At 32.6% G+C, this 26,392-nt stretch overlaps 4 protein-coding genes and 1 long non-coding RNA gene across 8 annotated transcripts; 2 read left to right on the top strand and 3 right to left on the bottom strand.

The window, feature by feature from the left end:
• Window positions 1-8,955: 8,955 nt before the first annotated feature.
• Window positions 8,956-11,006, bottom strand: LOC125599508. Of its 2 annotated transcripts, XR_007333249.1 has the most exons (3): window positions 10,021-11,006; window positions 9,568-9,921; window positions 8,956-9,456 (listed from the first exon to the last, which is right to left on the bottom strand). It is a non-coding gene; the product is annotated as an uncharacterized LOC125599508 (long non-coding RNA). The 2 variants fall into 2 exon arrangements; XR_007333248.1 differs by having other exon boundaries at window positions 9,568-11,006.
• A 1,452-nt stretch (window positions 11,007-12,458) lies between these two features.
• On the top strand, window positions 12,459-14,624 carry LOC125599506 (ELMO domain-containing protein A-like). 2 transcript variants are annotated; one of them, XM_048772790.1, is made up of 9 exons: window positions 12,459-12,617; window positions 12,888-13,073; window positions 13,154-13,256; window positions 13,335-13,438; window positions 13,528-13,596; window positions 13,672-13,787; window positions 13,866-14,041; window positions 14,111-14,253; window positions 14,342-14,624. In XM_048772790.1, the coding sequence occupies exons 2-9, from the start codon at window positions 12,921-12,923 to the stop codon at window positions 14,444-14,446; spliced, it is 969 nt and encodes a 322-aa protein (XP_048628747.1). In that variant the 5' UTR covers window positions 12,459-12,617; window positions 12,888-12,920; the 3' UTR covers window positions 14,447-14,624. The 2 variants fall into 2 exon arrangements, with proteins under 2 accessions (XP_048628747.1, XP_048628748.1); XM_048772791.1 differs by having other exon boundaries at window positions 13,866-14,046; window positions 14,116-14,253.
• Window positions 14,602-17,560, bottom strand: LOC106433060 (protein DETOXIFICATION 24). 2 transcript variants are annotated; one of them, XM_048772788.1, is made up of 9 exons: window positions 17,087-17,560; window positions 16,678-16,988; window positions 16,036-16,577; window positions 15,786-15,872; window positions 15,626-15,682; window positions 15,301-15,539; window positions 15,067-15,185; window positions 14,894-14,980; window positions 14,602-14,818 (listed from the first exon to the last, which is right to left on the bottom strand). In XM_048772788.1, exons 2-9 carry the CDS (start codon window positions 16,951-16,953, stop codon window positions 14,729-14,731), a joined length of 1,497 nt encoding a protein of 498 aa, XP_048628745.1. In that variant the 5' UTR covers window positions 16,954-16,988; window positions 17,087-17,560; the 3' UTR covers window positions 14,602-14,728. The 2 variants fall into 2 exon arrangements, with proteins under 2 accessions (XP_048628745.1, XP_048628744.1); XM_048772787.1 differs by having other exon boundaries at window positions 17,202-17,560.
• A 937-nt stretch (window positions 17,561-18,497) lies between these two features.
• On the bottom strand, window positions 18,498-20,819 carry LOC106433053 (S-sulfo-L-cysteine synthase (O-acetyl-L-serine-dependent), chloroplastic). Its single transcript, XM_048772789.1, has 11 exons — window positions 20,456-20,819; window positions 20,259-20,368; window positions 20,116-20,173; window positions 19,779-20,042; window positions 19,565-19,702; window positions 19,428-19,479; window positions 19,280-19,329; window positions 19,148-19,207; window positions 18,996-19,076; window positions 18,763-18,912; window positions 18,498-18,692 (listed from the first exon to the last, which is right to left on the bottom strand). Exons 1-10 carry the CDS (start codon window positions 20,732-20,734, stop codon window positions 18,826-18,828), a joined length of 1,179 nt encoding a protein of 392 aa, XP_048628746.1. The 5' UTR covers window positions 20,735-20,819; the 3' UTR covers window positions 18,498-18,692; window positions 18,763-18,825.
• Window positions 20,820-21,424: 605 nt separating this feature from the next.
• LOC106433092 (probable inactive beta-glucosidase 25) lies at window positions 21,425-24,925 on the top strand. The gene is made up of 13 exons (XM_048772784.1): window positions 21,425-21,709; window positions 22,136-22,205; window positions 22,284-22,330; window positions 22,441-22,516; window positions 22,608-22,685; window positions 22,764-22,851; window positions 22,937-23,192; window positions 23,604-23,713; window positions 23,782-23,999; window positions 24,086-24,120; window positions 24,189-24,291; window positions 24,367-24,475; window positions 24,563-24,925. The coding sequence occupies exons 1-13, from the start codon at window positions 21,461-21,463 to the stop codon at window positions 24,777-24,779; spliced, it is 1,656 nt and encodes a 551-aa protein (XP_048628741.1). The 5' UTR covers window positions 21,425-21,460; the 3' UTR covers window positions 24,780-24,925.
• Window positions 24,926-26,392: the final 1,467 nt, after the last annotated feature.

Here is a 26,392-nt window from a genome sequence, read left to right as displayed (position 1 = left end):
ATTGAACGATGCTCATTTACCATGAAAAAGAGTTTAGCATACATTAATACAAATGTAGAATATGGTAGAAATTTTAAAACAACACTAAAGATTATAGGCTTCAGTATATAAAGTATTTACCAAAAACTCAATATTTTTGTAGGGGTTAGCCCATAGATTTTGAGAAAATTTCAAAAAATATGACAATATTGTTTTAATGCCTAGTTGCATCCTGCACTAACATATGATGATGTTCAAAGAGGTTTGGAGCCTTTGTGCTCTCCGTTTATCAAGAAAATAATAATTTTATAGTGGTTATTCCATCGATTTAGGGAGTATTATGAAGTTTTACTAAATTAATTGATAAAAACAATTGAACGATGCTCATTTACCATGAAAAAGAGTTTAGCATACATTAATACAAATGTAGAATATGGTAGAAATTTTAAAACAACACTAAAGATTATAGGCTTCAGTATATAAAGTATTTACCAAAAACTCAATATTTTTGTAGGGGTTAGCCCATAGATTTTGAGAAAATTTCAAAAAATATGACAATATTGTTTTAATGCCTAGTTGCATCCTGCACTAACATATGATGATGTTCAAAGAGGTTTGGAGCCTTTGTCTCTCCGTTTATCAAGAAAATAATAATTTTATAGTGGTTATTCCATCGATTTAGGGAGTATTATGAAGTTTTACTAAATTAATTGATAAAAACAATTGAACGATGCTCATTTACCATGAAAAAGAGTTTAGCATACATTAATACAAATGTAGAATATGGTAGAAATTTTAAAACAACACTAAAGATTATAGGCTTCAGTATATAAAGTATTTACCAAAAACTCAATATTTTTGTAGGGGTTAGCCCATAGATTTTGAGAAAATTTCAAAAAATATGACAATATTGTTTTAATGCCTAGTTGCATCCTGCACTAACATATGATGATGTTCAAAGAGGTTTGGAGCCTTTGTGCTCTCCGTTTATCAAGAAAATAATAATTTTATAGTGGTTATTCCATCGATTTAGGAGGTATTATGAAGTTTTACTAAATTAATTGATAAAAACAATTGAACGATGCTCATTTACCATGAAAAAGAGTTTAGCATACATTAATACAAATGTAGAATATGGTAGAAATTTTAAAACAACACTAAAGATTATAGGCTTCAGTATATAAAGTATTTACCAAAAACTCAATATTTTTGTAGGGGTTAGCCCATAGATTTTGAGAAAATTTCAAAAAATATGACAATATTGTTTTAATGCCTAGTTGCATCCTGCACTAACATATGATGATGTTCAAAGAGGTTTGGAGCCTTTGTCGTCTCCGTTTATCAAGAAAATAATAATTTTATAGTGGTTATTCCATCGATTTAGGGAGTATTATGAAGTTTTACTAAATTAATTGATAAAAACAATTGAACGATGCTCATTTACCATGAAAAAGAGTTTAGCATACATTAATACAAATGTAGAATATGGTAGAAATTTTAAAACAACACTAAAGATTATAGGCTTCAGTATATAAAGTATTTACCAAAAACTCAATATTTTTGTAGGGGTTAGCCCATAGATTTTGAGAAAATTTCAAAAAATATGACAATATTGTTTTAATGCCTAGTTGCATCCTGCACTAACATATGATGATGTTCAAAGAGGTTTGGAGCCTTTGTCTCTCCGTTTATCAAGAAAATAATAATTTTATAGTGGTTATTCCATCGATTTAGGGAGTATTATGAAGTTTTACTAAATTAATTGATAAAAACAATTGAACGATGCTCATTTACCATGAAAAAGAGTTTAGCATACATTAATACAAATGTAGAATATGGTAGAAATTTTAAAACAACACTAAAGATTATAGGCTTCAGTATATAAAGTATTTACCAAAAACTCAATATTTTTGTAGGGGTTAGCCCATAGATTTTGAGAAAATTTCAAAAAATATGACAATATTGTTTTAATGCCTAGTTGCATCCTGCACTAACATATGATGATGTTCAAAGAGGTTTGGAGCCTTTGTGCTCTCCGTTTATCAAGAAAATAATAATTTTATAGTGGTTATTCCATCGATTTAGGGGGTATTATGAAGTTTTACTAAATTAATTGATAAAAACAATTGAACGATGCTCATTTACCATGAAAAAGAGTTTAGCATACATTAATACAAATGTAGAATATGGTAGAAATTTTAAAACAACACTAAAGATTATAGGCTTCAGTATATAAAGTATTTACCAAAAACTCAATATTTTTGTAGGGGTTAGCCCATAGATTTTGAGAAAATTTCAAAAAATATGACAATATTGTTTTAATGCCTAGTTGCATCCTGCACTAACATATGATGATGTTCAAAGAGGTTTGGAGCCTTTGTGCTCTCCGTTTATCAAGAAAATAATAATTTTATAGTGGTTATTCCATCGATTTAGGGAGTATTATGAAGTTTTACTAAATTAATTGATAAAAACAATTGAACGATGCTCATTTACCATGAAAAAGAGTTTAGCATACATTAATACAAATGTAGAATATGGTAGAAATTTTAAAACAACACTAAAGATTATAGGCTTCAGTATATAAAGTATTTACCAAAAACTCAATATTTTTGTAGGGGTTAGCCCATAGATTTTGAGAAAATTTCAAAAAATATGACAATATTGTTTTAATGCCTAGTTGCATCCTGCACTAACATATGATGATGTTCAAAGAGGTTTGGAGCCTTTGTCGTCTCCGTTTATCAAGAAAATAATAATTTTATAGTGGTTATTCCATCGATTTAGGAGGTATTATGAAGTTTTACTAAATTAATTGATAAAAACAATTGAACGATGCTCATTTACCATGAAAAAGAGTTTAGCATACATTAATACAAATGTAGAATATGGTAGAAATTTTAAAACAACACTAAAGATTATAGGCTTCAGTATATAAAGTATTTACCAAAAACTCAATATTTTTGTAGGGGTTAGCCCATAGATTTTGAGAAAATTTCAAAAAATATGACAATATTGTTTTAATGCCTAGTTGCATCCTGCACTAACATATGATGATGTTCAAAGAGGTTTGGAGCCTTTGTCGTCTCCGTTTATCAAGAAATTAATAACTTTATAGTGGTTATTCCATCGATTTAAGGAGTATTATGAAGTTTTACTAAATTAATTGATAAAAAAGCTATATTGATTCCCATATACCATGAAAAAGAGTTTCAAATACATTTATACAAATGAATAATGTGGTTAGAAATTTTAAAACAACACTAAAGGTTATAGGCTTCAGTATGTAATATATTTACCAAAAACTAATTATTTTCGTAGGGGTTAACACATAGATTTTGAGAAAATTTTAAAAAATATGACAATATTGTTTTAATGAATAGTTGGATCCTGCACTAACATATGATGATGTTCAAAGATTTTTTGAGCCTTTATTGTCTCCGTTTTCAAGAAATTAGTGATTTTATAGTGGTTATTCCATCGATTTAGGGAATATTATGAAGTTTTACTAAATTAATTGATAAACAAATTATATCGATTCGCATATACCATGAAAAACAGTTTCAAATACATTAATACAAATGTAGAATTTGGTTAGAAATTTTAAAACAACACTAAAGATTATAGGCTTCTGTATATTAAGTATTTTCCAAAAACTCAATATTTTTGTAGCGGTTACCACATGGATTTTGAGAAAATTTCAAAAAATATGACAATATTTTTTAATGCATAGTTGGATCCTGCACTAACATATGATGATGGTCAAAGAGTTTTTGAGCCTTTGTTGTCTCCGTTTTCAAGAAATTAGTGATTTTATAGTGGTTATTCCATCGATTTAGGGAATATTATGAAGTTTTACTAAATTAATTGATAAAAACATTATATCGATTCCCATATACCATGAAAAAGAGTTTCAAATACATTAATACAAATGTAGAATGTGGTTAGAAATTTTAAAACAACACTAAACATTATAGGCTTCAGTATATAATATATTTACCAAAAACAAAATATTTTCGTAAGGGTTACCACATAGATTTTGAGAAAATTTCAAAAAATAGGACAATATTTTTAATGCATAGTAGCTTCATGCACTAACATATGATGATGTTCAAAGAGGTTTGGAGACTTTGTTGTCTCCATTTTTCAAGAAAATAGTGATTTATAGTGGTTATTCCATCGATTTAGGGAGTATTATGAAGTTTTACTAAATTAATTGATAAAAAAATTATATTGATTCCCATATACCATGAAAAAGAGTTTCAAATACATTAATACAAATGTAGAATGTGGTTAGAAATTTTAAACCAACACTAAAGATTATAGGCTTCAGTATATAATATATTTACCAAAAACTAAATATGTTCGTAGGGGTGGGTAACACATGGATTTTAAGAAAATTTCAAAAAATTTGACATTATGGTTTAAATGCATAGTTGGATCATGCACTAACATATGATGATGTTCAAAGAGGTTTTGAGCCTTTGTTGTCTCCGTTTTCAAGAAAATAGTGATTTTATAGTGATTATTCAATCGATTTAGGGAGTATTATGAAGTTTTACTAAATTAACTGATACAAAAATTATATTGATTCCCATATACCATGAAAAAGAGTTTCAAATACATTAATACAAATGTAGAATGTGGTTAGAAATTTTAAAACAACGCTAAAGATTATAGGCTTCAGTATATAATATATTTACCAAAAACTAAATATTTTCGTAGGGGTTAACACATGGATTTTGAGAAATTTCAAAAAAATATGACAATGTTGTTTTAATGCATATTTGGATCCTGAACTAACATATGATGATGTTCAAAGAGGTTTGGAGCCTTTGTTGTTTCCGTTTTACAAGAAAATAGTGATTTTATAGTGGTTATTTCATCGATTTAGGGTGTATTATAAAGTTTTACTAAATTAATTGATAAACAAATTATATCGATTCCCATATACCATGAAAAAGAGTTTCAAATACATTAATAAAAATGTAAAATACGGTTAGAAGTTTTAAAACAACACTAAAGATTATAGGCTTCAGTATATAATATTTACAAAAACAAATATTTTCTTAAGGGTTACCACATAGATTTTGAGAAAATTTTGAAAAATAGGACAATATTTTTAATGCATAGTTGCTTCATGCACTAACATATGATGATGTTCAAAGAGGTTTGGAGACTTTGTTGTCTCCATTTTCATGAAAATAGTGATTTTATAGTAGTTATTCCATCGATTTATGGAGTATTATGAAGTTTTACTAAATTAATTGATAAAAAAGTATATCGATTCCCATATACCATGAAAAAGAGTTTCAAATACATTAATACAAATGTATAATGTGGTTAGAAATTTTAAAACAACACTAAACATTATAGGCTTTAGTATATAATATATTTACCAAAAACTAAATATTTTCGTAGGGGTTAACACATGGATTTTGAGAAAATTTCTAAAAATATGACAATATTATTTTAATGATTAGTTGGATCCTGCACTAACATATGATTATGTTTAAAGAGGGTTGGAGCCTTTGTTATCTCTGTTTTGCAAGAAAATAGTGATTTTGTAGTGGTTATTACATCATTTTAGGGAGTATTATGAAGTTTTACTAAATTCATTGATAAAACAAATTATATAGATTCCCATATACCATGAAAAGAGTTTCAAATACATTAATACAAATTTAGAATGTGGTTAGAAATTTTAAAACAACACTAAAGATTATAGGCTTCAGTATATAATATATTTACCAAAAACTAAATATTTTCGTAGGGGTTGTTAACACATGGATTTTGAGAAATTTTCAAAAATATAAAAATATTGTTTTAATGCATAGTTGGATCCTGCACTAACATATAATGATGTTCAAAGAGGTTTTGAGCCTTTGTTGTCTCCGTTTTCAAGAAAATAGTGATTTTATAGTGGTTATTCAATCGATTTAGGGAGTATTATGAAGTTTTACTAAATTAATTGATACAAAAATTATATCGATTCCCATATACAATGAAAAAGAGTTTCAAATACATTAATACAAATGTAGAATGTAGAATGTGGTTAAAATTTTAAAACAACGCTAAAGATTATAGGCTTCAGTATATAATATATTTACCAAAAACTAAATATTTCGTAGGGGTTAACACATAGATTTTGAGAAATTTTAAAAAAATATGACAACGTTGTTTTAATGCATAGTTGGATCATGCACCAAAATATGATGATGTTCAAAGAGGTTTGGAGCCTTTGTTGTCTCCGTTTTTCAAGAAAATAGTGATTTTATAGTGGTTTTTCCATCGATTTAGGGTGTATTATGAAGTTTTACTAAAATAATTTATAAACAAATTATATCGATTCTCATATACTATGAAAAAGAGTTTCAAATACATTAATACACATGTAAAATATGGTTAGAATTTTTAAAACAACACTAAAGATTATAGGCTTCAGTATATAAAGTATTTACCAAAAACTCAATATTTTCATAGGGGTTACCACATAGATTTTGAGAAAATTTTAAAAAATACGACAATATTTTTTTAATGCATAGTTGCATCTTTCACTAACATATGATGTTGTTTAAAGAGGTTTGGAGCCTTTGTTGTCTCTGTTTTTCAAGAAAATAGTGATTTTATAGTGGTTATTCTATCGATTTAGGGAGTCATACATAGGCTTCAGCATATAGAATATTTATCGAAAAACTCATTATTTTTGTAGGGGTTGTTAACACATAGATTTTGAAAAAATTTCAAAAATATGAAAAATATTGTTTTAATGCATAGTTGTATCTTTTACTAACATATGATGAACTAGGATAGGCCCGCCCTACGGGCGGGAAGTACGAAAAAACTATCTAGTTTATTTTTAATTTTTGAAATTTATCTAAAAATATATTTATTATTTGAGTTTGTTTTTTTATTAAAAATTATAGATTTATCCAGTTAATAAAGAAATTTCATTTTTATTATGTAATTATTTGACATATTAGTATTTACTTTTGTTTCATATAATTACAGATATCCAAAAAATTTAGTTTGAATTGAAACAAATAACAAATCGAATCAAATCTATATATTTGAATAACTAAGTATATAACTTTTATAGAATTATCTATATTTATGTGGATACAATAATTTTTAACTCTCCTTTATATCATAAAAAGCTAATGTGTTCATTTATTGTATAGTAGAGTGTTTGTATCTATTTGCAAATTATATTCTTATTTGCTATGATTTTTTTCATTAAAATAGTTGTTCTATTTTCATTTTGATATTTACTTTTTTTTTTAATATGAAACATTTTATACGATTTTTTCTAAATTAGTTTTCTAAGTGTGTAAATTTACGTTAAATGATTTGATTTTTTTGGAGAACTATGATAAATAATAAAGTTAATTTATGTGATTGAGATTAGTGTTTTAAAATAATTAAAACATATTTGTAAATATATTTTTTGTCAGTAAAAACTCAGATTGAAAATCTTTATTTTTGGACAAAATATTTATGACATCTCTCTTAATTTCAGAAACGTTTATGTAGTTTTTTTATAAAATAAAATCAATTAGTAAATGTTAATGGAAATATAAATATAAATAGAATTAGTGTCCAAGAAAAAGCGCCAAAACTCAGATTAGTGTTTTTTTCTCGTTTTTGATTTGTTATAAGTAGTTGTTTTGTGACCGTTAACAACCTAAGGAGTCTGCCAACGTGTTCGTCTTATAGGAGTACAACTGAGAGGTGATTTGTTATAAAACTTTTTTGTAAATTATAATTTTTTAAATTAATAAAATATCATAATCCCAACATTTTTAATTTATAGAGTTTTTACTGTATTTGAAAACGAACATATAATTCGAGTCTCTTGCAAAACTCTTCCTTAATTAATGTGAATGCTTTTAAGTGTAGTTTAAAAGAAGACATAATGTAATGTATTAGTTTGAGTTTATTTAGTATGAAAATAAATCCTCAAAAAAACTTATTTTTATAGTAACATTTGTTTTGCAATAGTTTTTGTGATAAAGTAAAAGTGAGTAGAGACGTAGTATTCATAAATAATCGCCATGTAGATAATGTGTAAGTAAAATTAGTACAATATTGTGGTTTTAGACATGCAGTTTCAACAATGCGTCTTTAAATGTTGTGGTAACGAAGTCAAGATTATTTAGTGTTTAAAATTTAATTTTTAGTGCTTTAGAGTTCATTGTGTTAAGGTTTGGGGTTAAGTGTTTTAGGTCTAGAGTTTAAGGTTTAGGAATTTGGATTGAGAGTTTAAATATTTATTTTATTTTCAAAATAACATTTACTCTTATTAGAGCATCTCCAATGTAAAACTCCATTTTTTCCTCTAAAATGGAGTAAAAATGAAAATGAAGTAAAATTACTCCAATCCTACTTCATTTCTCATTCCATAATAGAGTGATGAACAAACAAAAAATAGATTACTTCATTTATGGAGTAAAATTTGAACGCTTCTTGAATAAGTGGTCCAGAAGAATATTTCTCCCGTTTGTGGTTGTTGTAAAATTTTGGTTTCTTCACCTTCATTGTTAGAATTATTTTAATTAGACATTTTGTCAAAAAAATTATTTTAATTAGACATTCTAATAGATATTTTATCACATTTTCCCTCTCAACCATTTGCGTGAAGACTTTAGTCATTGGAACCCCTGCTATATCTCCGTTTCCATTCTCACTAATGGACACCATTGTGACTATACAACCTTGTTCTCTCATTCTCCCTCCAAGTCCAATCCATGCTTTAATTGCACCATGGTAGAGCTATACATAGCCTAATCCCCACCTCAAACACCTGGGTTACTTCAATGTAGTGAAAATTTTAAAAGTAACAAATCACCAAAGAACTTATATGCAAATAAATATATAGAAAAAATAAAAGTAAATGAGCTGTAATTTGTTGAATCTTTTAGTACACGTCTTACAAAAATCTAATCCCAACTTTCTTAAGACATAAGGAACTCTGTATATTCATTTCACAAAATTACTTGTGTGAAATTCGTTTCTCTAGCTCTCAAAAGTACAAATATAATCTAAATAAATCCATTTGGATCATTAGTTTACATGAAAAATATGCTATTGAGGATCAAAACCCTATTCAGATTAACAACACAGAGTTGAAAGAAAAAAAAAAAAGATTAACAACACATGAACGACTTTTTTCACTGATCCAGTTGTTTTAGATGATGGAGTCTGAAAACCGGTACGGGCTTGCAACAAACACTTCTCTGATAACTCACAATACGTGGTATAGACTTGCTAATATATAATTTTAACCTGTGGCAGGTGCAACCCCTTTATCCAACGTGGGTCCGCCTCTGCTTCTTAACCTCTTCAAGCTTCACTTCTCATCAAGAAAATTGTCCTTGATCCCTTTTTCCCTTTCTTCACCAACTTCGTCGCCCATTCAAATGAAATTCAGTTTCTCTCTCGGAAGAGATGGACCAATGACTGGTCTCCCGCATAGAGCTTAACGCATCACCACACCAAAAGAGTAAACATCAGATTTCTCAGTCAGTTGTTGTTTGGTCAACTACTCGAATCAAGATAATAAAAACTTCCTTTCACCAGCATACTCACGTGTCAACTTGGATAAGACTGGTCAAGATCTGGACCAGTCTTAGGCGATAGAAAGTCTGCAACTTTGACATGAAATTCTCATCCAAGTGAACGTTAGCAGACTTCACATTGCTGTGTGTTGATGGCTATTGCAAAATCTGTATGAGGATAGTAAAGCCCTCTAGATACACCAACATATATCTCAAGTCTCTGCCTCCTGTTCAACCTAGGGTTATCCGACGCCTACAGATGGTCCTTAAGAGTTACATTTTCCATACTCTCATACCCGATGTAAAGCTATAGCTGATTAGTATTTCTGTGTTTAGGAAAAAGAAAAAAAAATCCTTTCCTCGTTTGCCCGTTTAACTTCGGGATCTTGCACTCAAAACAACAGAGAATGGTTCAATCCACTTTGTATTTTTTTAATACATTCAGTCTTTCATCAATGCAAGAGCATAGAAGTTTATTTCAAACCTGTGGATATGGTCTAGCATCAGAAACCTTGTCCCTGGTGGGATGCTCACATCTATTACCACTCTTCATTCATATTTCAAAAAGCATCAAGACATCAGTCTTAGTTACAACACGAAAGAAACCTTATATATATATATAGCGGTGAGAAAGTAAAGAATAATATCTCCCTTTGAAAAAATATTGCTTGGAAGATAGCAAAACCAGCAGCAGTGGTGACTGCATTTAGTGGTTGTCCTTGCAAGCCTTGGCTCACCATAGATTAACCAAATCCAGATCCTAATACTGCTACCACGCTGTCAAAGTCATTGAAGAAGTAGTTACTTAATAAACTCATGCAAGTGGATTGTGAACTGATACTTACGCGGTTCCGACTTGCACACAGTTTCAAGATCCTCAAATCCTATGACATAATCTTTGATATGGAACCTGTTAAAAATAATATCTTCGTTCACCAATCACCACACATACTTCGTCTCAGCAAGTCAAATGTTCAACTCAACCACAAAAGTTAAAAACTTCCAAGCGGTGAGATTGTTATATAGAGAAGAAAACAAAACACGACATAACAGAGGGAGAGATCTCGACTCCCAAAATCCCAACAGGCAAAATCTCGACGGTGGTGCTAGAACGACCGGCTCTCAGATCGGAGAACATGGGAGAGAAGTTTGATATTCTCATTTCTGAAAGTTTGGTAACGATTGAGAGTAAAGAACTGATGATTTTCACCAAAATAAACTCTTACATTTATAGCTGTAGATTCAATGAAGGGAATAAAAAAAGGGACGTATTGAGTAAAAAGTCGTGTGAGTAGTGGGGAGGTATTGTTAATGAGGGCATTAATGACGAAGATTGAAGGTTGCCTACTTCCATAACGTTTTTGTAGTTCGTCCGCCGGTAAGGAGAAGACGATTCGATTAGACACATGCAGATTCCAACAGGGTTTGGCCGTAAACAATTGTCCAACGTTACTCGGACTGATTTTCTTCGGCTGCTACAACCATTAATGGAGAGGGACACGTGTCACCTAATCCTTGAATATCAGTATGAACCCTAGAAATCAAATGTCGCAATTGTTGAAGCGAAGAGTGACTTGGAGATTGATTTCCATTAGCCCACTAAACAAAGTCTTAAGCCCAGATAAAAAGATTGCAATTAAACACGTCAAGCCCAAACAAAATCCAAACAAATTAACTCTTTCGTAAATGAGACGGTGCGTTTCAACGGAGTGGGACACGTGTTACCCTTAGGATCACCAAATTTCTGACGTGGCAGCAGGAGAAGGAGGGAGTAGTCTTCTTTATATAATAAGATGTCAAATATGTTTGAAACCTCTGTTGTCTTTTTTTCTCTAGAGAATAGTGATTTTATAGTGGTTAGTTTACCAATTTTGGGAATACTATGAAATTTTTCTAAATTGATTGACAAAAAATTTAAACGATGCTCATGTACCATGAAAGAGAGTTTAATATACATTAATACAAATGTAGAATGTGTTTAGAAATTTTAAAATAACACTAAAGATCATAGGCTTCAGTATATATAGCATTTATCGAAAAACTTAATATTTTCGTAGGTTACCACATAGATTTTGAGAAAAATTCCAAAATATGACAATATTGTTTTAATGCATAGTTGCATCATGCACTAATATATGAAGTTCAAAGAGGTTTGGAACCTTTGTTGTCTCCTTTTCTCTAGAGAATTGCGATTTTATAGCGGTTAGTTCACCAATTTAGGAAATATTATGAATGTTTACTAAATTAATTGATAAAAAAATTAAAACGATGTAAAAAGAGAGTTTAATATATATTAATACAAATGTAGAATGTGTTTAGAAATTTTAAAACAACACTAAAAATCATAAGCTCCAATATATAGAGCATTTACCAAAAAAATCAATATTTTCTTAGGAGGTTAACTCATAGATTTTGTGAAAAATATAAAAATATTGTTTTAATGCATAGTTGCATCGTGCACTAACATATGATAAAGGTCAAAAATGTTTGGAACCTTTGTTGTCTCCGTTTCTCTAGAGATTAGCTATTTTATAGTGGTTTGTCCACTTATTTAGAGAGTATTACGAAGTTCTACTAAATTAATTAATTAAATTTTGAAAGATGCTCATGTACCATGAAAGTGAGTTTAACATACATTAATACAAATGTTAAATGTGGTTAGAAATTTTAAATCAACACTAAAGATTATAAACTTCGGTATATACAATATTTACTAAAAAACTCAATATTTTCTTAGGGGTTAACACATATAATTCCAGAAAAATTTGAAAATATGAAAATAATATTTTAATGCATAGTTCCCACTGATTAGCCTATTTCGGTTTTCTGATGTCTAAACCAAAAATCTAAACCGGATACTTACCTTGCTCACAAGTCGTTGACCAACAACAATTAATTAATGAATTAATATTAACGTAAAGTAACGTAGTAAGAAAGGAAAGAGAAATTAATAAATAGAATAATTCTGGAAATTCTGGAGAGTTGGCGGCGACAGTTTCCTCTGGGTTTGCAGAGCTTATTCCTATTCCTACCTTTCTCTCGAAGGAAAGCTCTCATCTTTCACCGCAGATCACGTTCCCCGTAAGATCATCTACCAAACCCACTTCCCAGATTTTCATTTCGTTCTTCCTTTAGATTCCTTTAGATTAAAGCTTCCTGATTTTGAGATCTCCGTTGTAATTGATGTTCAGAGACTCAATGGTTGGTGTGTAGTTTTGCTAGATCGAAAACCTCCCTGTTGAAATTGATTGATCTGTTATGTGATCTTGTGTGGATGATGATTGTCAAAGTGAAAGGCTTTTTTAGTTTTTTTTTCTACTGCATTCATTATGATTCCTTTGTGTTGTGTAGGGGCTGATTCGTTGGTATATATTGGTTTACAAGATGGCATCTGCGACGCTTAGGAGACGGCTTCATCACGGGGATATAGATGGGAGAAAGTTTGAACGTTATGATGCTACTACAGACTCTGATACTTTAAGCGAGCCTTTGTTGGGAAGTAGTAGTAGTAATGATAGTAAAGCTGTGTACAATGAGGTTAGTTGTGTTTCTTTGTTCTCTTCTAAATAGAGTTGATTGAGAGGAACCCTTTTATGTATTATTATGTGTCGACTTAGGAGCGTACTCTGGAGGATATTTGGGAAGAAGAACGGAAGAAACAGCAAAGTCATTGGACATTGATATTTTCTCAGTTGATTGCACAATGGGCTCAGTGGATAGGTTTGGTTTGTTTGTCTTGTTAGTTGTTACTAGTGCTCCCTGATTGTCACTTTTCAGTTTGTTTCTTGGTTTTGGCAGCCAAAGTTGTGTTTGGATCTGGCTCGCTTTTTGGGAGGTTTCTTTCTCTGCCTCATATAGGCTCTGGTGGAAGGCTTTTGCCACCTCCTCTTAGTTTGTTGCAGGTAATACTCAAAGCATCTATCTTTATCTTGTGAACATCTTATATCAAATGATATGGTCAATTTGACTGTATTTGATTACCTCTTACTAGGAAGAGAGGCTGAGGAACATTAAAAGAAGAATTGAAATACCCTTTGATGGTTCTCGAATGGAGCATCAAGTAAGTGTTTCTCATGGACTCTCTGTTTGCTATATCAAAAGTTCTGTCCAGATTATGTAATGGCATGATTAACAGGATGCACTTAGACAACTATGGAGGCTAGCTTATCCACAGAGGGAGCTACCACCTCTAAAATCAGAACTCTGGAAGGAGATGGGGTGGCAAGGAACAGACCCTTCTACAGATTTTCGGTACACACTAGTTTAGATTTGGATCTTCTTCATTACTAGTCATTTTACTGATGATGGCTTTCGTAAATGGTTTTGTAGAGGTGGAGGTTATGTATCACTGGAGAATCTAATCTTCTTTGCTAAGACCTATCCGGAATCATTCCAAAGATTGTTACATAAACAAGATGGAACAAGAGCTGAATGGGAATATCCATTCGCGGTCGCCGGCATCAACATCTCATTCATGCTGGCACAAATGTTAGATCTCCAATCAGGTAAAAATGCTCAAGAATTTACCAAGTGAAAACCGATGAAATGTGTTTATAATTGTGTTTCTATTACAGGGAAGCCATCAACGGTCGCTGGGATAAGGTTCTTGGAGTTTCTGGAGGAAGATGAAATGGCGTTTGATAATCTTTACTGTATAGCTTTCCAAATGATGGATGCTCAATGGCTTGCCAAACGAGCTTCTTACATGGAATTTAATGTAAGATAGTCTTTGAACCAGGCTTGTTTACCGTTTGGAATTTTCGGTTTGGTTGTGTTAACCGGTTCTTGTAAAACAAATTTGGCAGGAAGTTCTTAAATCAACGAGGACACAATTGGAACGTGAGCTGGCTCTGGATGATGTTTCGAGCATCAGAGATTTGCCTGCTTTCAATCTATTGTACAAAAAATAATTTTTACATATTTACTTTCAATTTTCTATCTGTATTTATATAATAATTTGAGAAATTCAGTGTATTGAATAATCTGTTTTTGCTGAAATTGTTCGGCAAATAATTTGTTTTCCATATATAAAGTAAAAGTGTAAAACTAAGAAACCATTATTATATAGTTCGACATGTATTTACTTTATTTTCGAAAAACTGAATTTGATTTTAAAGCAACGTAGGTACATTTATGCATTTATATGTTTATGAATTTACACAAGGGAACAGTTTATACACACTTCTCACTTCTCACTTCCTCTCATCTTCTCTTATAGGATTCGAATCCTCATGAGATGGCTGAATGCTCCACGCTTTCATACGTTCGCTTGTCTTTTTAACCTACAAAACAAAAAAGATTTCAAGAATTTTCATATCTTCGTTGTTTAAGTAAGAAGTACAAATTTATTTGCTTACCTCTAATTCCCAGTCAGTTCTGTAAATGATATAACACAATATCGCAGTTTGGATCGCTATACCAGCCGACATTCCAGACCATAGTCCCTAGATATCAGACAAATGAAATGTAATTGCCTTAACAACAGAGTTTTCTTACATTATATTTTAATTAGTACTAATCAAAACGTTACCTTAACACCGAGATGGAAAACATAAGTAAGGATGAGACCCAAAGGAATACCAACTGCGTAATATGAAACAAAGTTCACAACTGCCACTATACTCTGCATCCCTGCTCCAACCGCCACACCTGTTTTATTCAACATTTAAAACCATTTATCTATAATTTTCATTTAGTTATTAGAACCAAACCTATATTTTAAGTATGAAACATATACATAGGAATTTTTGTTTTTAGTTTTGACCTGAGAGTACAGGTTGAATGCTGTTGAGTAAGATTGATACGGCAAGGATTATCGATAGATCATCCACTGCTTTTGAAACCTCTTTGCTATTGGTAAACAAATACGATATCTGACCGCAAAATGCTAAGCATAGAACAGAGAATATCACTCCCATGATTGTTGATACTGTGATTATCACTTTGATAGAGAATCTCACTGCAGCTGCATCTCCCTTCCCCAACTCGTTAGCCACTCGGACGCTATACGATGCATGTAAGCAAACATAATTGATCATTTAATATTATTAACTATGAATATACTTAGCTTATAAACTTGTGAGCATTACCAAGCTGCACCCAAGAAGCCAAGGCATATGTTGAATTCCAATGTATATATGTATTGGCTGAAAATTTCCAAGATAATTTATATACAGAATGTTTATTTGCATGAATGAAATTCACACTAATTGCAAAATATGTGAATGGCTGTGAAGATGTTGAGTTCACCATATTGAGAAAGCAGAGATTGCGATATTAGCGTCTTTTGTATAACCAGCCATTAATACAAGGAGACTCAGGTACCAATACTCTAAGCTGTTAAATGAAAGCAACAAAATTATCAGAAGTATAAACATTCCCAGTATAACATCATTTTAATTAGACTAAAAAATAATAAGTTGGATCCCACTTCAAGCGTTGGTTTGTGTTATAACACATATAAGTTGTTAAAAAAAATTATTTAAAGTTTAGTAATTACCAGATCATGAAGCCTGAAGAAATGGAGAGCTTGAGCATAGGAATCAGGTCAACAAAAGCAGCAGTACTAAATCCAGACCAAGTGAAAGGACACCATCCACCAAAAACATACACAAACTCAGCCAATACCAAAGCCCACGAGCTCACATTAAGCCCGAGGAGCGCACCACCAATCCCCATCCCCATAAAACTCACGCACCACCATGTGACCAAGAGGTCAAGAGCCAATGACAAGACCGAGAGAACGCCTACGATAGCGTTCCTCATTTGTGCTTGGAGGTACATTTGCATAGTCATAGTGAAGATTAAGCTATAGACATAAGGGATCGTCCAAGGATATATCTCATCAACGGTCCTCGTGATATCAACATTTTGGCCTAAAAGACGGAGAATGGGACCGGCAAATATGATAAACGGTAGGAACAAAGTGGTCACGGCTATGTCTATAATCCATGAACGTTGTAGATATATCCCCATTGTGTGGTACTGTTCTGCACCGTATGCTTGTCCACATAACGTCTCCGTGGCACTTGACATACCGCCCTATATAATAACAACCAAAAAGACTTATATTTCAATAAACATATTTTTTCCATATCCAAATGTACACTAGTAATTGAACTGAGATTAATAGCTTGTTTACCGTTAAACCGTAGAGAAAGCGAATGAATGTGCTTTGGAGGAGAGCATAAGCGGCTAGACCCAACTCAGAGGAGTGACCGATGAAGGCTTGAGCCACAATGATGCTTCCAAACGAAGTCATTCGGAACAAAGAGGAAGGTAATGCTATTCTCCACATTTTGCTTACTTCACTCCAAACCTTTGCTCTCAGATAGAGACTCTCTATACTGTTGCTCTGAGCCTTAGCGTCTGATCCTACACGTAGTAGATTCTCCTCCATTTCTCCTTGACTGCTCATTTTTTTGTTGTTGTTTCCGTCTTCCGTTCTTGAATCTGAAATTATCCATACAAGAACAATTACTTTTTCGGACACGAAAACAAATACTTATCATCAAAAAGCAAGAGTAAAGATGTATGAGTAGAAGACTTACCCACCTGGACTTATCAATCAAACACACATATATTACACTAAAGGTTCAAATTGAAGACACAAATGTTGAAAAACAAAAGATGTTGACTGAACCTATGAAGCAAGTGATTTATTACCTTTGTTTAAGAGAAAATACTAAAAGTCAAGAAGACCAGAGAAGAGAGAGAGAGAGACATAGAGTTCAGCGATGATCATCAAGAAGAAAATTTCACCGAAAACAAACTTGAAACTTAAATTTAGCTTTTTCTCCTTTTTGGGGGAATATGTCAGAACAGAACTGAAACGTCTCGATATCTATACAAATAGCGATAAAAGAGTATATCTTTATACGTATTACGTATGTACAGAAAACTGTATGTATCTGCTAAGATACTCGTATGTGAAAAAGAGTGAAAACATAGATAAATTGACTTTGTGATTCTGTGCGTGTTATTAGTAATTGATTATACAAATCAGAATACTAAACTATACTACGTTCTACATATACATAGTCATTAGTTACTACAAAATGGCACAATACAAAATATTTAAACCTCTAGTTAATAATGATATTCACATTAATATGAATATCATATCATTTCCTCTTTTTTCTTTTAAATTGGATTATTATCCAATTTGAAAACAAATTCGATTTTTGTATCTTAACAAAAGAAAAGAAAAAGTTTCCCCCTAATCTTAGGGTCCAATGATCTTCTTTTTTCGTCGGGATGCAATCGTGGCCGATCCCTCATTAGCTGTTTTTCTTGTCGACACCGCTCGATCGTCAGGTATTATTCTCTACAGTTTTCTTTTTCTGTTTTTGTTATTTTTTTGCTTAATAGTTGTGTTTTATTATCTTTTTTTGGATAAAATGTGTGTTTATTATCTTCTTCTGTGTGTTTATTATCTTCTTTTTTGTGGTTACCAAATAATAACATTTCTGTGTTTATTAACACTGCATGCTGCTTCGACAATGCTTTTCTTGTTTATCCAATTTCCGTTGAACGGATAAAGAGGTCACCTTATGACTATGAGCCTCCACGTTATGCAAGCAAAGGAGACAGTAAATGCACTGCACGTGACACGCATGCACATTCCATGCAGTACCTTCCATGTGTAAACTCTTGTCCCTTTGAAAATGCTCTCGTGTCTTATTTCTTGAAAGAACAAAATAAAGTATCTTCGGTTGTTCAAGAGTTACGGAGTCCTGGATTATAATTTGTGTTAGTTGGGCCCTTTATGCATGCAAATCAAATTTTATTCCACTCTAGACAAATGTACGTGGATATGTTTGTTTACTTATACTCTTTAAAAGTTTTTTTTTTAGTATTCTAAACTTTTAGTTGAGTCACTGTTGCACTCTCTACTTAAATTCAAATTCACTTTTATATCTTCCGAGCACTACTAATTATTGCTATTGAATATCTAAATTGTGATCAGTGTTAGGGTTTAGGTACCCAAACTTTACTTGTTTAGCCATACACTTCCGTAACTTGAACATCAAGATATGAGTTAGAAAAGAAGAAGACTAGGGCAAATCCAAGATGGCCTTTAATCCTCTATATATATCACAAAATCTTTGAAAAAAACTGTCTGATCTCTCAATCCCCGCATGGCCTTGCCAAAACCTGTAAAAGCTTAGGCTTGTAAAATTATTACAATACTTTTAGATGAAAAAGAGAAAATAAGACTTTTTACCTCTCGTTTCCATGTTGCATAGTTTACACTCTACTTCAAGGCTTTTCTTATAGCTGCTACTAATTAATGGCTCATCTCTTGAACCTCTTTGTGGATGGAACTAAACAGAGCTGTTGTGATATACCGCTCCCCATGGCTCGGAAACAGAACCTGTTCTCACGAAATCTAATATATTAGAGACAAAACTAAACCACTAACATGGTTACTAGAAACTGAACTCTATTTGTCCTCACCGTGATAAGTTTCCCGGTGTTCTCAGCTCTTTTAGCTAAGCTGATTGCTGCTACTGCAGCAGCTCCAGACGAGATCCCAACCTAATGTGTATCCGCAAAAGTTAAGTAGCTAAAGAAGAGAAGAGAGAACAATAAGAGATTGTTGTCCATACCAGTAACCCTTCCTCTAAAGCTAGTCTTCTAGCCATCTCAATTGCTTCCTCGTTGCTAACCTATACCGTTTCGAATGATCATCATCTATATATATTCTTTATAGTTATTTGAAATGTGAGATTAATGCTAACCTTAAACACTTCATCAAGTAGCTTAACATCCAAGATTCCCGGTACATAACCTGAAAAAAAAAACATGTAGTAGTAGTGTTCTGTAAGACTGTAAGGAAGATGCTACTACACTTAATGAATTTGTAAAGCCTAATCAAATGCTCCTTACCAGGACTATCTCCAGAGATCACACTTCTTTCTGAGGGTTCAACACCAACTACCTATGTTTCAAATGATGTTTAGGGATAAGGAAACCATAAGCTTAAACCAGAAAGCCAGAGAAAGAGAAAGAGAAAGAGAAAAGACCTTAATGTCAGGGTTCATCATCTTCAAGAAACTTCCTGTACCCGTTACAGTCCCACCAGTTCCAATTCCAGCAACAAATATATCAACATTACCCAATGTGTCTTCCCAAATCTCTGGTCCTGTAGTCTCAAAATGGATCTTACCAAAAACAAAAACAAAAACATTTGATTAGTCTCACAAAGTCTAAAGCCAAGGAAAAGATTAAAAGCTTTACCTTTGTATTAGCCGTATTATCAAACTGCTGAAACATATAAGCGTTCTTGGTCTTCAGAACAATCTCTTTAGCCTTATCCACCGCACCTTTAAGACCTTTCTCCGGACTCGTGAGCACGATCTCCGCTCCAAGCGCGCGTAAAAGCATCCTTCTCTCAACGTTTATAGAAGCAGGCATGGTCACTATAAGCTTGTACCCTTTAGCTGCAGCCACAAAGGCTATCCCCAGGCCAGTGTTTCCCGTCGTTGGCTCTACCAACACACTCTGCTTTGACACTTACCAAATCAGCAATCTATCAAAAACATTTAAAACTATAAAAAGGCAAAGAAACAATAACCTTTCTGGGAGTTATGTCTCCTCTGTCTTCTGCCTCGTTAATCATGCTGAGACCAATCCTGCAGAGACAGAGAGAGCGAGACAATAGTCAAATTAAACAATCAATGAATCAAATGATATGAAAGATGGAATATTTTTGCTGACCTGTCTTTGACGCTTCTACAAGGCTCCATTGATTCGAGCTTTGCAGCAACGTCAGCAACACACCCGTCAGTGACTCTGTTGAGATACACCATTGGTGTGCTTCCAATCAACTAAGCTCAAAATCAACACAATTTCAAAAACCCATCACAAAAGGACAAATCTTTGATTGTATAAAGTTGAGTCCTTTGAAAACTCACTTGAGTGACGTCTTCTGCAATGTTGACCGTTTCTGATTCCTCTGTTCCCACTTCGTGAGCAACAGTAGTAACTGGAGCCGGAGGAGGAGGAGGAGGTTTGGATTTGGATTTAGATTTTGGTTTTGTTCCGGTGGAGGGTTTTGAAGAGACGGCGGCTACGACGAGGGAGGATGATGAAGGTTCATGGTTAAAGGATAAGAAACGGTGCCGTTTTGAGGTTGTTAGAGTGAAGGGGTGATGAGGAAGAAGACGGAGGAGCGAAGGAGAGGAGAGTGCCATTCTTCGTCGCCGGTGAGGTTTAACGGATTAGGTTTCGTTTCTCTTTAATTCTTCTATTTTTAATTTATCGCTAGATTTTTTTTAAAAAAAAATGTTCAAATGTTTTTTTAGTGTTGGACAATATAGATGTCGTTCGGACAAGTATTGTAATAATAAAATAAAATATCAGCTATAAAAATATTTACCTTTATGTCGGCCCAACTAACTGTAAGAAACTGTTAAAAATCATATAAATAAAATTTTATAAATGTTCTATTTTTAATTTTTTCACGCAAGAAAATTAAGAAAAAAACATATAAATCAATAGTGAGGATGCATCTTTTAATATTGAAGAAATGTAAATGTTCAGATATTTTTAAGCTTTGAAAATACAGATGTCATTCGGACAAACATTGTAATAGCATACAATATCAGTTATATAAACATTTACTTTTATGTCGGCCCAACTAACTGTAAGAAACTGTTAATAGAATTTTTAACACCATATAAATAAAAAATGAAAACAATTAAAATAGATACATGATTAACCATATATTATAGATACATCGATTAACCATAGATTAACACTTCAAATACCAAGGTAGCTTAACATCGTTTCTAACCAGACAAGGCTAAGAAATCGAAATTTAATTTAAAAAAACATTTAAAGATAATATTATTTAAGTCATGTGTCACACACACGTCGCTCTCACATTGCTTTAATCTTCGTCTCGAAGTATTGGATTCATGATGATTCTTCTTTCTCATCTCCTCCATCCTTATAAATACTCAACCACGTTAAACACGTTAAGCATTAAAAAGAAACTAACTGAAACAATGGCACTCAAAGCGATTCTCTTTCTCGGTTTACTTCTCGCCGTGATATCTTCTCCGACCACCGTCGATGGTGGATCAGTTTGTCCGAAGGCTTCCACTTTTGGTCGAGGGAGCTTTCCCGATGGTTTCTTGTTCGGTGCTACCACTTCTGCTTTCCAGGTAAAATTCTAATTTGAATTCAGAAGTCAAGTATTGTTGAGTCGCCGTTGACTTTATGTGTTAGTCGGATCTACTCTCCGGTTCCGATGAGCAAAGTTTGACTTTTTTTAATTAAGTAACTTTGTAAGTGTGGTTAATAATGTTTAGAGTCACAAATTCAATTTAAAGAAATCGAATTTGGCATTAATAGTGAAATGATTGAAGCTTATAAGTGAAAAAATTGAAAGCTTTATACATTAATAGAGTAGTAGGCCAATATGTGATTTTTTCAAGTTTCTGATTTTAGCTTTATATAGTTGCAGTCACTTTTAGTCCTCTCTAATGCTCTGTTTTCATGGTTGACTTATTGTTATTCGTGCTTGAAATTTTGTGGATTTTGATAAGACTGTGTGTTCTAATGTTGCTTGCTTGATTTGATTTGTGTAGCATGAAGGTGCACCAGAGGAAGGAGGCAGAGGTTTGAGCATTTGGGACTCATTCACTCATCAACATTCAGGTCTTTCCTCATTAAAATGATTCCTCTCTATGCACAAGTCCTGAAACTAATTCATGAGAATCTGATTTTAATCTGCAGAGAAGAACAATAACCTTCTGGGAGTTGATTTCTATCATCATTACAAGGTATATATATTCAATGTTGAATGAACAACTTTATCCATAGCCTTAGACTGAATTTTTAAGTGTGTAAACAACTAGTGGTGGTTCATGTTTCCTTATAAAATATTTTGCAGGAGGATGTTCAACTATTGAAGAAGCTGAACATGGATGCCTTTAGGTTCTCCATTTCTTGGTCAAGAATCTTTCCCCGTAAGACCAATATACAATTTTGTATTGGTTACTGATTTATTCATTTGCTATTGTATGAGATGTTTGATTCTTCTTATTGTAAAACAATCAGATGGGAAGAAGGACAAGGGAGTGAGTGAAACCGGAGTCAAATTCTACAATGATCTTATCAACGAGCTCATTGCAAATGGTCAGAACAATTCAAATCATATATTAACTCTCTTTTTTTACCTTTAAACATGTGGCTAAACTCCCATTCTTTATGCAGGTGTAACACCTGTGGTTACATTATTTCAATGGGATGTACCTCAAGCCCTAGAAGATGAATATGGCGGTTTCTTGAGTGACCTTATCTTGTAAGTACCTTTAAGCATCCAGATCTTAGTTTTTTTTTTTTTTATGTTCACTGATCATAGTTTTGCATACTCATTGGATGGATAGGGAGGACTTCCGGGAGTTTGCGAAATTTGCTTTCAACGAATATGGTGATAGAGTGAAGCATTGGGTTACTATAAACGAGCCTTATGAGTTTAGCCTTGGTGGTTACGGCACTGGAGAGAAAGCACCAGGAAGATGCTCTAAATACGTCAATGAGAAATGCGTTGCGGGTGATTCTGGACATGAAGTCTACACCGTCAGTCACAACTTGTTGCTGGCTCATGCTGAAGCTGTTGAAGAGTTCAGAAAATGTGCAAAGGTGAAATCTCTTATGAACCAGTCTATGTGATTCATTCAAGTTTATATTGATCTAATGCAATGTTCAAGAAATTTATAGGTGGAGCATTAACGAATTATTGATTTATTTTATATATATATATTATATTTATATAAGATATTATAATTTTTGAGTTTAATTATAAAATAATTTTGATCAATTATCAAAATTAGATATACAAAACAAAAGAAATAGACAAATTTGTGGATTTGTACTAACATTATTACTTAATTTTATAGATTTAAACCGATTTAAACTGATTTAGAATGGTTGAAACGATATGAGTTGTATAAATCAGATTTTTTTTAATTGTTTCGGCTAGGATCTATTTGCCGTTTCTGCCTAGACCGACTTTTAGAATCATGATCTAATGTGTGGATTCATATCAAACAGTGCAAAGATGGGAAGATTGGTATCGTTCAGAGTCCAATGTGGTTTGAGCCTTACGAGAAGAAGTCTTCAGAGGAGATAGTGAAGAGAGCAATGGACTTCACTTTAGGCTGGTGAGTATAGTGTTAAAGAAAATTAGCTTTTAGCGTTTTTGAGTTTGGATTCTGATAGTTCCGTGCAGGCATTTGGAACCAATAACACATGGAGATTACCCTCAAACCATGAAAGATAGTATTGGTTCTAGATTACCATCGTTTACAGACGAGCAGAAGGATAAACTGAAGGGTTCTTGTGATTTTGTTGGTGTCAACTACTTCACTTCTGCTTTTGTAGCTCATGTGGAGGATGTTGATCAAGAGAAACCGAGCTGGGAAGCTGATTCTCGCTTCAAACTACATTGTATGCTCTACTTTTCTCTAACCACTACATTTGTTTTTGATGATTAGTGTTCTTCTTTATAATCTTTCTTTTGGTTTTACTTGCAGTACAAAATCCAGATGGGTACAAGATTGGTTCTCAGGTATTTATATATGCGTCATCTACACATATTTTGAGCTCTTACTAATGTATTTGCTGATGATGTTTCAGCCGGCTACTGCTAAATATCCAGTGTGTGCTGATGGGTTAAGAAAAGTTTTGAAATACATCAAAGAGAACTACAATGACCCGGAGATCATCATCACTGGAAACGGTAAGTTATTTGCTTTCTTCTATCAGTTACCTTAAGCTTGATATGAATGGTCATATACCAATTCCATTTTTGCAGGGTACAAGGAGACACTCGGAGAGAAAGATGCACTTCCTGATGCTCTCAGCGACAGTAATAGGAAGTATTATCATATGAGACATCTCATGGCATTACATGGAGCAGTCTGGTTAGTTTTTTTTGCTTGTTCTTCTCCTTCTCTAGTTGATGGATTTGGTGACATAACCATTTGCTTTTATGTTGTTTTTTTTTGTAGTGAGGATAAGGTTAATGTTAAAGGGTACTTTGTGTGGTCGCTTATGGATGGACTAGAGTGGGAAGATGGATACAAGACTAGGTCTGGACTCTACTATGTCGACTATGCTAACAACATGGGAAGGCACGAGAAACAGTCAGCTAAGTGGCTCTCTAAGCTCCTTGAGAAAGCTCCTATTCAGTCCAAGGTTGATTTGGAATCAAGGAAGGAGTTATAAATGATCGGAGAAGAAACTATAATATCTCTGTTTAACCGTTCATATTATGTAATGTGTGTGTTCCTTTGTATCTTCAAAAGTGTTTAAGAGACCGATATATGTAGTTATGTAATAGTAATCAATAAATAAAGAAGAACCTTGTGTCACACGTTAGCTAGCAAAGAACAAGTTGCTTATGTAATTTGTGTTCTTTTATATCTTCAAAAGAGTGTAAGACAATGATATATGTAGTTATGTAATAGTAATCAGTAATCTTGTGTTACACGTTAGGTCTGAAAAAGAACAACTTAGATAATGTGTGTTCTTTTATACCATCAAAAGAGTGAAAGCCAATGATATTAAGTAGTTATGTAACAGTAATCAATAAATAAATAAGAACCTTGTGTCACACGTTACATTACGGTTATGTCTAAATCAAATCCCAAAGAAACCACAAATCTTCACCGTTTAAAAGGCCTTGTAAACCTATGAACCTTCATCTTCACCAAATGAGCTTTCCTCGCCAAACTTTCCAAACCATCTGAACTCCATAATCTCCACCATCATCTTTACATTTTAAGTTACTTTTTAAATCGATATACACAAGCTATACCTTAATTATTCTTAGACTTCTAAAAAAAAAAGTAAACATGCAACGGTTTTGAAAAAGTAAACATGACCCTATGATGCAAAGAAAAATAATATGGTAAAATCACCAAATTTGATTTGCATATTATAATGCAACTAAGTAGGCCTACAATACGTTGGGCCATGGAAAAGGCCCATAAGTAATAGTCTATTGATTATTAACAAAACAGAAATTAGAAGGCACACAACTCTTGTAATACTTTCTAACAAACGTAGGAAAATAAAAACCTACAAATTCAGAATAGACATAAAATATGTGGGAGGTAACATATAGATATAGTATATAAATATTAGTGATCCACATGGTAGCCAATGGGAAAATGTGTGGAGTGAGTTTGAAAAAGATCCATATGCTAAGTCTCAAATATATGTTTTCTTCGTTGAGTTCAGAATTCAAGAACTAACCAAACATGCGTCTCCTACTCAGTGGTTACAGTGGTCGGTGTTGTCGCTTAGTGGCTTTAATTTATTATTAATACGATTATTAGTATATATAGTAATAATATAGAATCTTTTTCACTCGTTATTATAACTTTGATTTTTTGGTTCAAAGATCAATTTTTTTTTTAATTTTTAGTTCAGTTTTTCTAACTTGTTTATTTCTACCGATCTCTTGTAGCCAAACTAGTTCTACCGGTTCACATAAATAATTCCTTTTTTAAAGCGCAAGAAGAAGGAACGCTCCAAAGTTATACTTACAAGGTGTTTACTCCATAATCAAAGCGCAAGAAGAAGGAGCGCTCCAAATTTACTCCATAATCAAAGCGCAAGAAGAAGGAGCGCTCCAAATTTACTTGATGCTTACAAAGTTAGATCTAATGGTCAGAATTTAGCTTTACAAAAAGTAATAGATTTGTCTTAAGCATCGGGGATTAAGATTTTGCTTCGACGTGTTAATTAAGGTTTATGTTTCGGAAAGCAGAAATCGACAAGAATACAAATTCTGGCGAACCCAGCTGTCTTATGCTCTTTCATTATTCTTATAT

Source organism: Brassica napus, unplaced genomic scaffold, assembly GCF_020379485.1.
Source record: "Brassica napus cultivar Da-Ae unplaced genomic scaffold, Da-Ae ScsIHWf_1874;HRSCAF=2515, whole genome shotgun sequence".
Taxonomy (NCBI): Eukaryota; Viridiplantae; Streptophyta; class Magnoliopsida; order Brassicales; family Brassicaceae; genus Brassica; species Brassica napus.
This window is presented reverse-complemented; position numbering and strand designations above follow the sequence as displayed.

Bases quoted from the DNA above. Each gene is read 5' to 3' on its own strand.
- LOC125599506 (XM_048772790.1), top strand. From the start codon at position 12,921: ATGGCATCTGCGACGCTTAGGAGACGGCTTCATCACGGGGATATAGAT. The intron at 13,257-13,334 runs GTTTGGTTTGTT...TGGTTTTGGCAG, and splicing joins ACAATGGGCTCAGTGGATAG to CCAAAGTTGTGTTTGGATCT. The intron at 13,788-13,865 runs GTACACACTAGT...ATGGTTTTGTAG, and splicing joins GACCCTTCTACAGATTTTCG to AGGTGGAGGTTATGTATCAC.
- LOC106433060 (XM_048772788.1), bottom strand. From the start codon at position 16,953: ATGAGCAGTCAAGGAGAAATGGAGGAGAATCTACTACGTGTAGGATCA. The intron at 16,578-16,677 runs GTAAACAAGCTA...GTTATTATATAG, and splicing joins GCTTTCTCTACGGTTTAACG to GGCGGTATGTCAAGTGCCAC. The intron at 15,540-15,625 runs GTAATGCTCACA...TGCATCGTATAG, and splicing joins GGCTTCTTGGGTGCAGCTTG to CGTCCGAGTGGCTAACGAGT.
- LOC106433053 (XM_048772789.1), bottom strand. From the start codon at position 20,734: ATGGCACTCTCCTCTCCTTCGCTCCTCCGTCTTCTTCCTCATCACCCC. The intron at 20,369-20,455 runs GTGAGTTTTCAA...TTTTGAGCTTAG, and splicing joins TTGCAGAAGACGTCACTCAA to TTGATTGGAAGCACACCAAT. The intron at 19,208-19,279 runs GTTAGCATTAAT...GAAACGGTATAG, and splicing joins TACTTGATGAAGTGTTTAAG to GTTAGCAACGAGGAAGCAAT.
- LOC106433092 (XM_048772784.1), top strand. From the start codon at position 21,461: ATGATGATTCTTCTTTCTCATCTCCTCCATCCTTATAAATACTCAACC. The intron at 23,193-23,603 runs GTGAAATCTCTT...CATATCAAACAG, and splicing joins AGTTCAGAAAATGTGCAAAG to TGCAAAGATGGGAAGATTGG. The intron at 24,000-24,085 runs GTATGCTCTACT...TTTTACTTGCAG, and splicing joins TTCTCGCTTCAAACTACATT to TACAAAATCCAGATGGGTAC.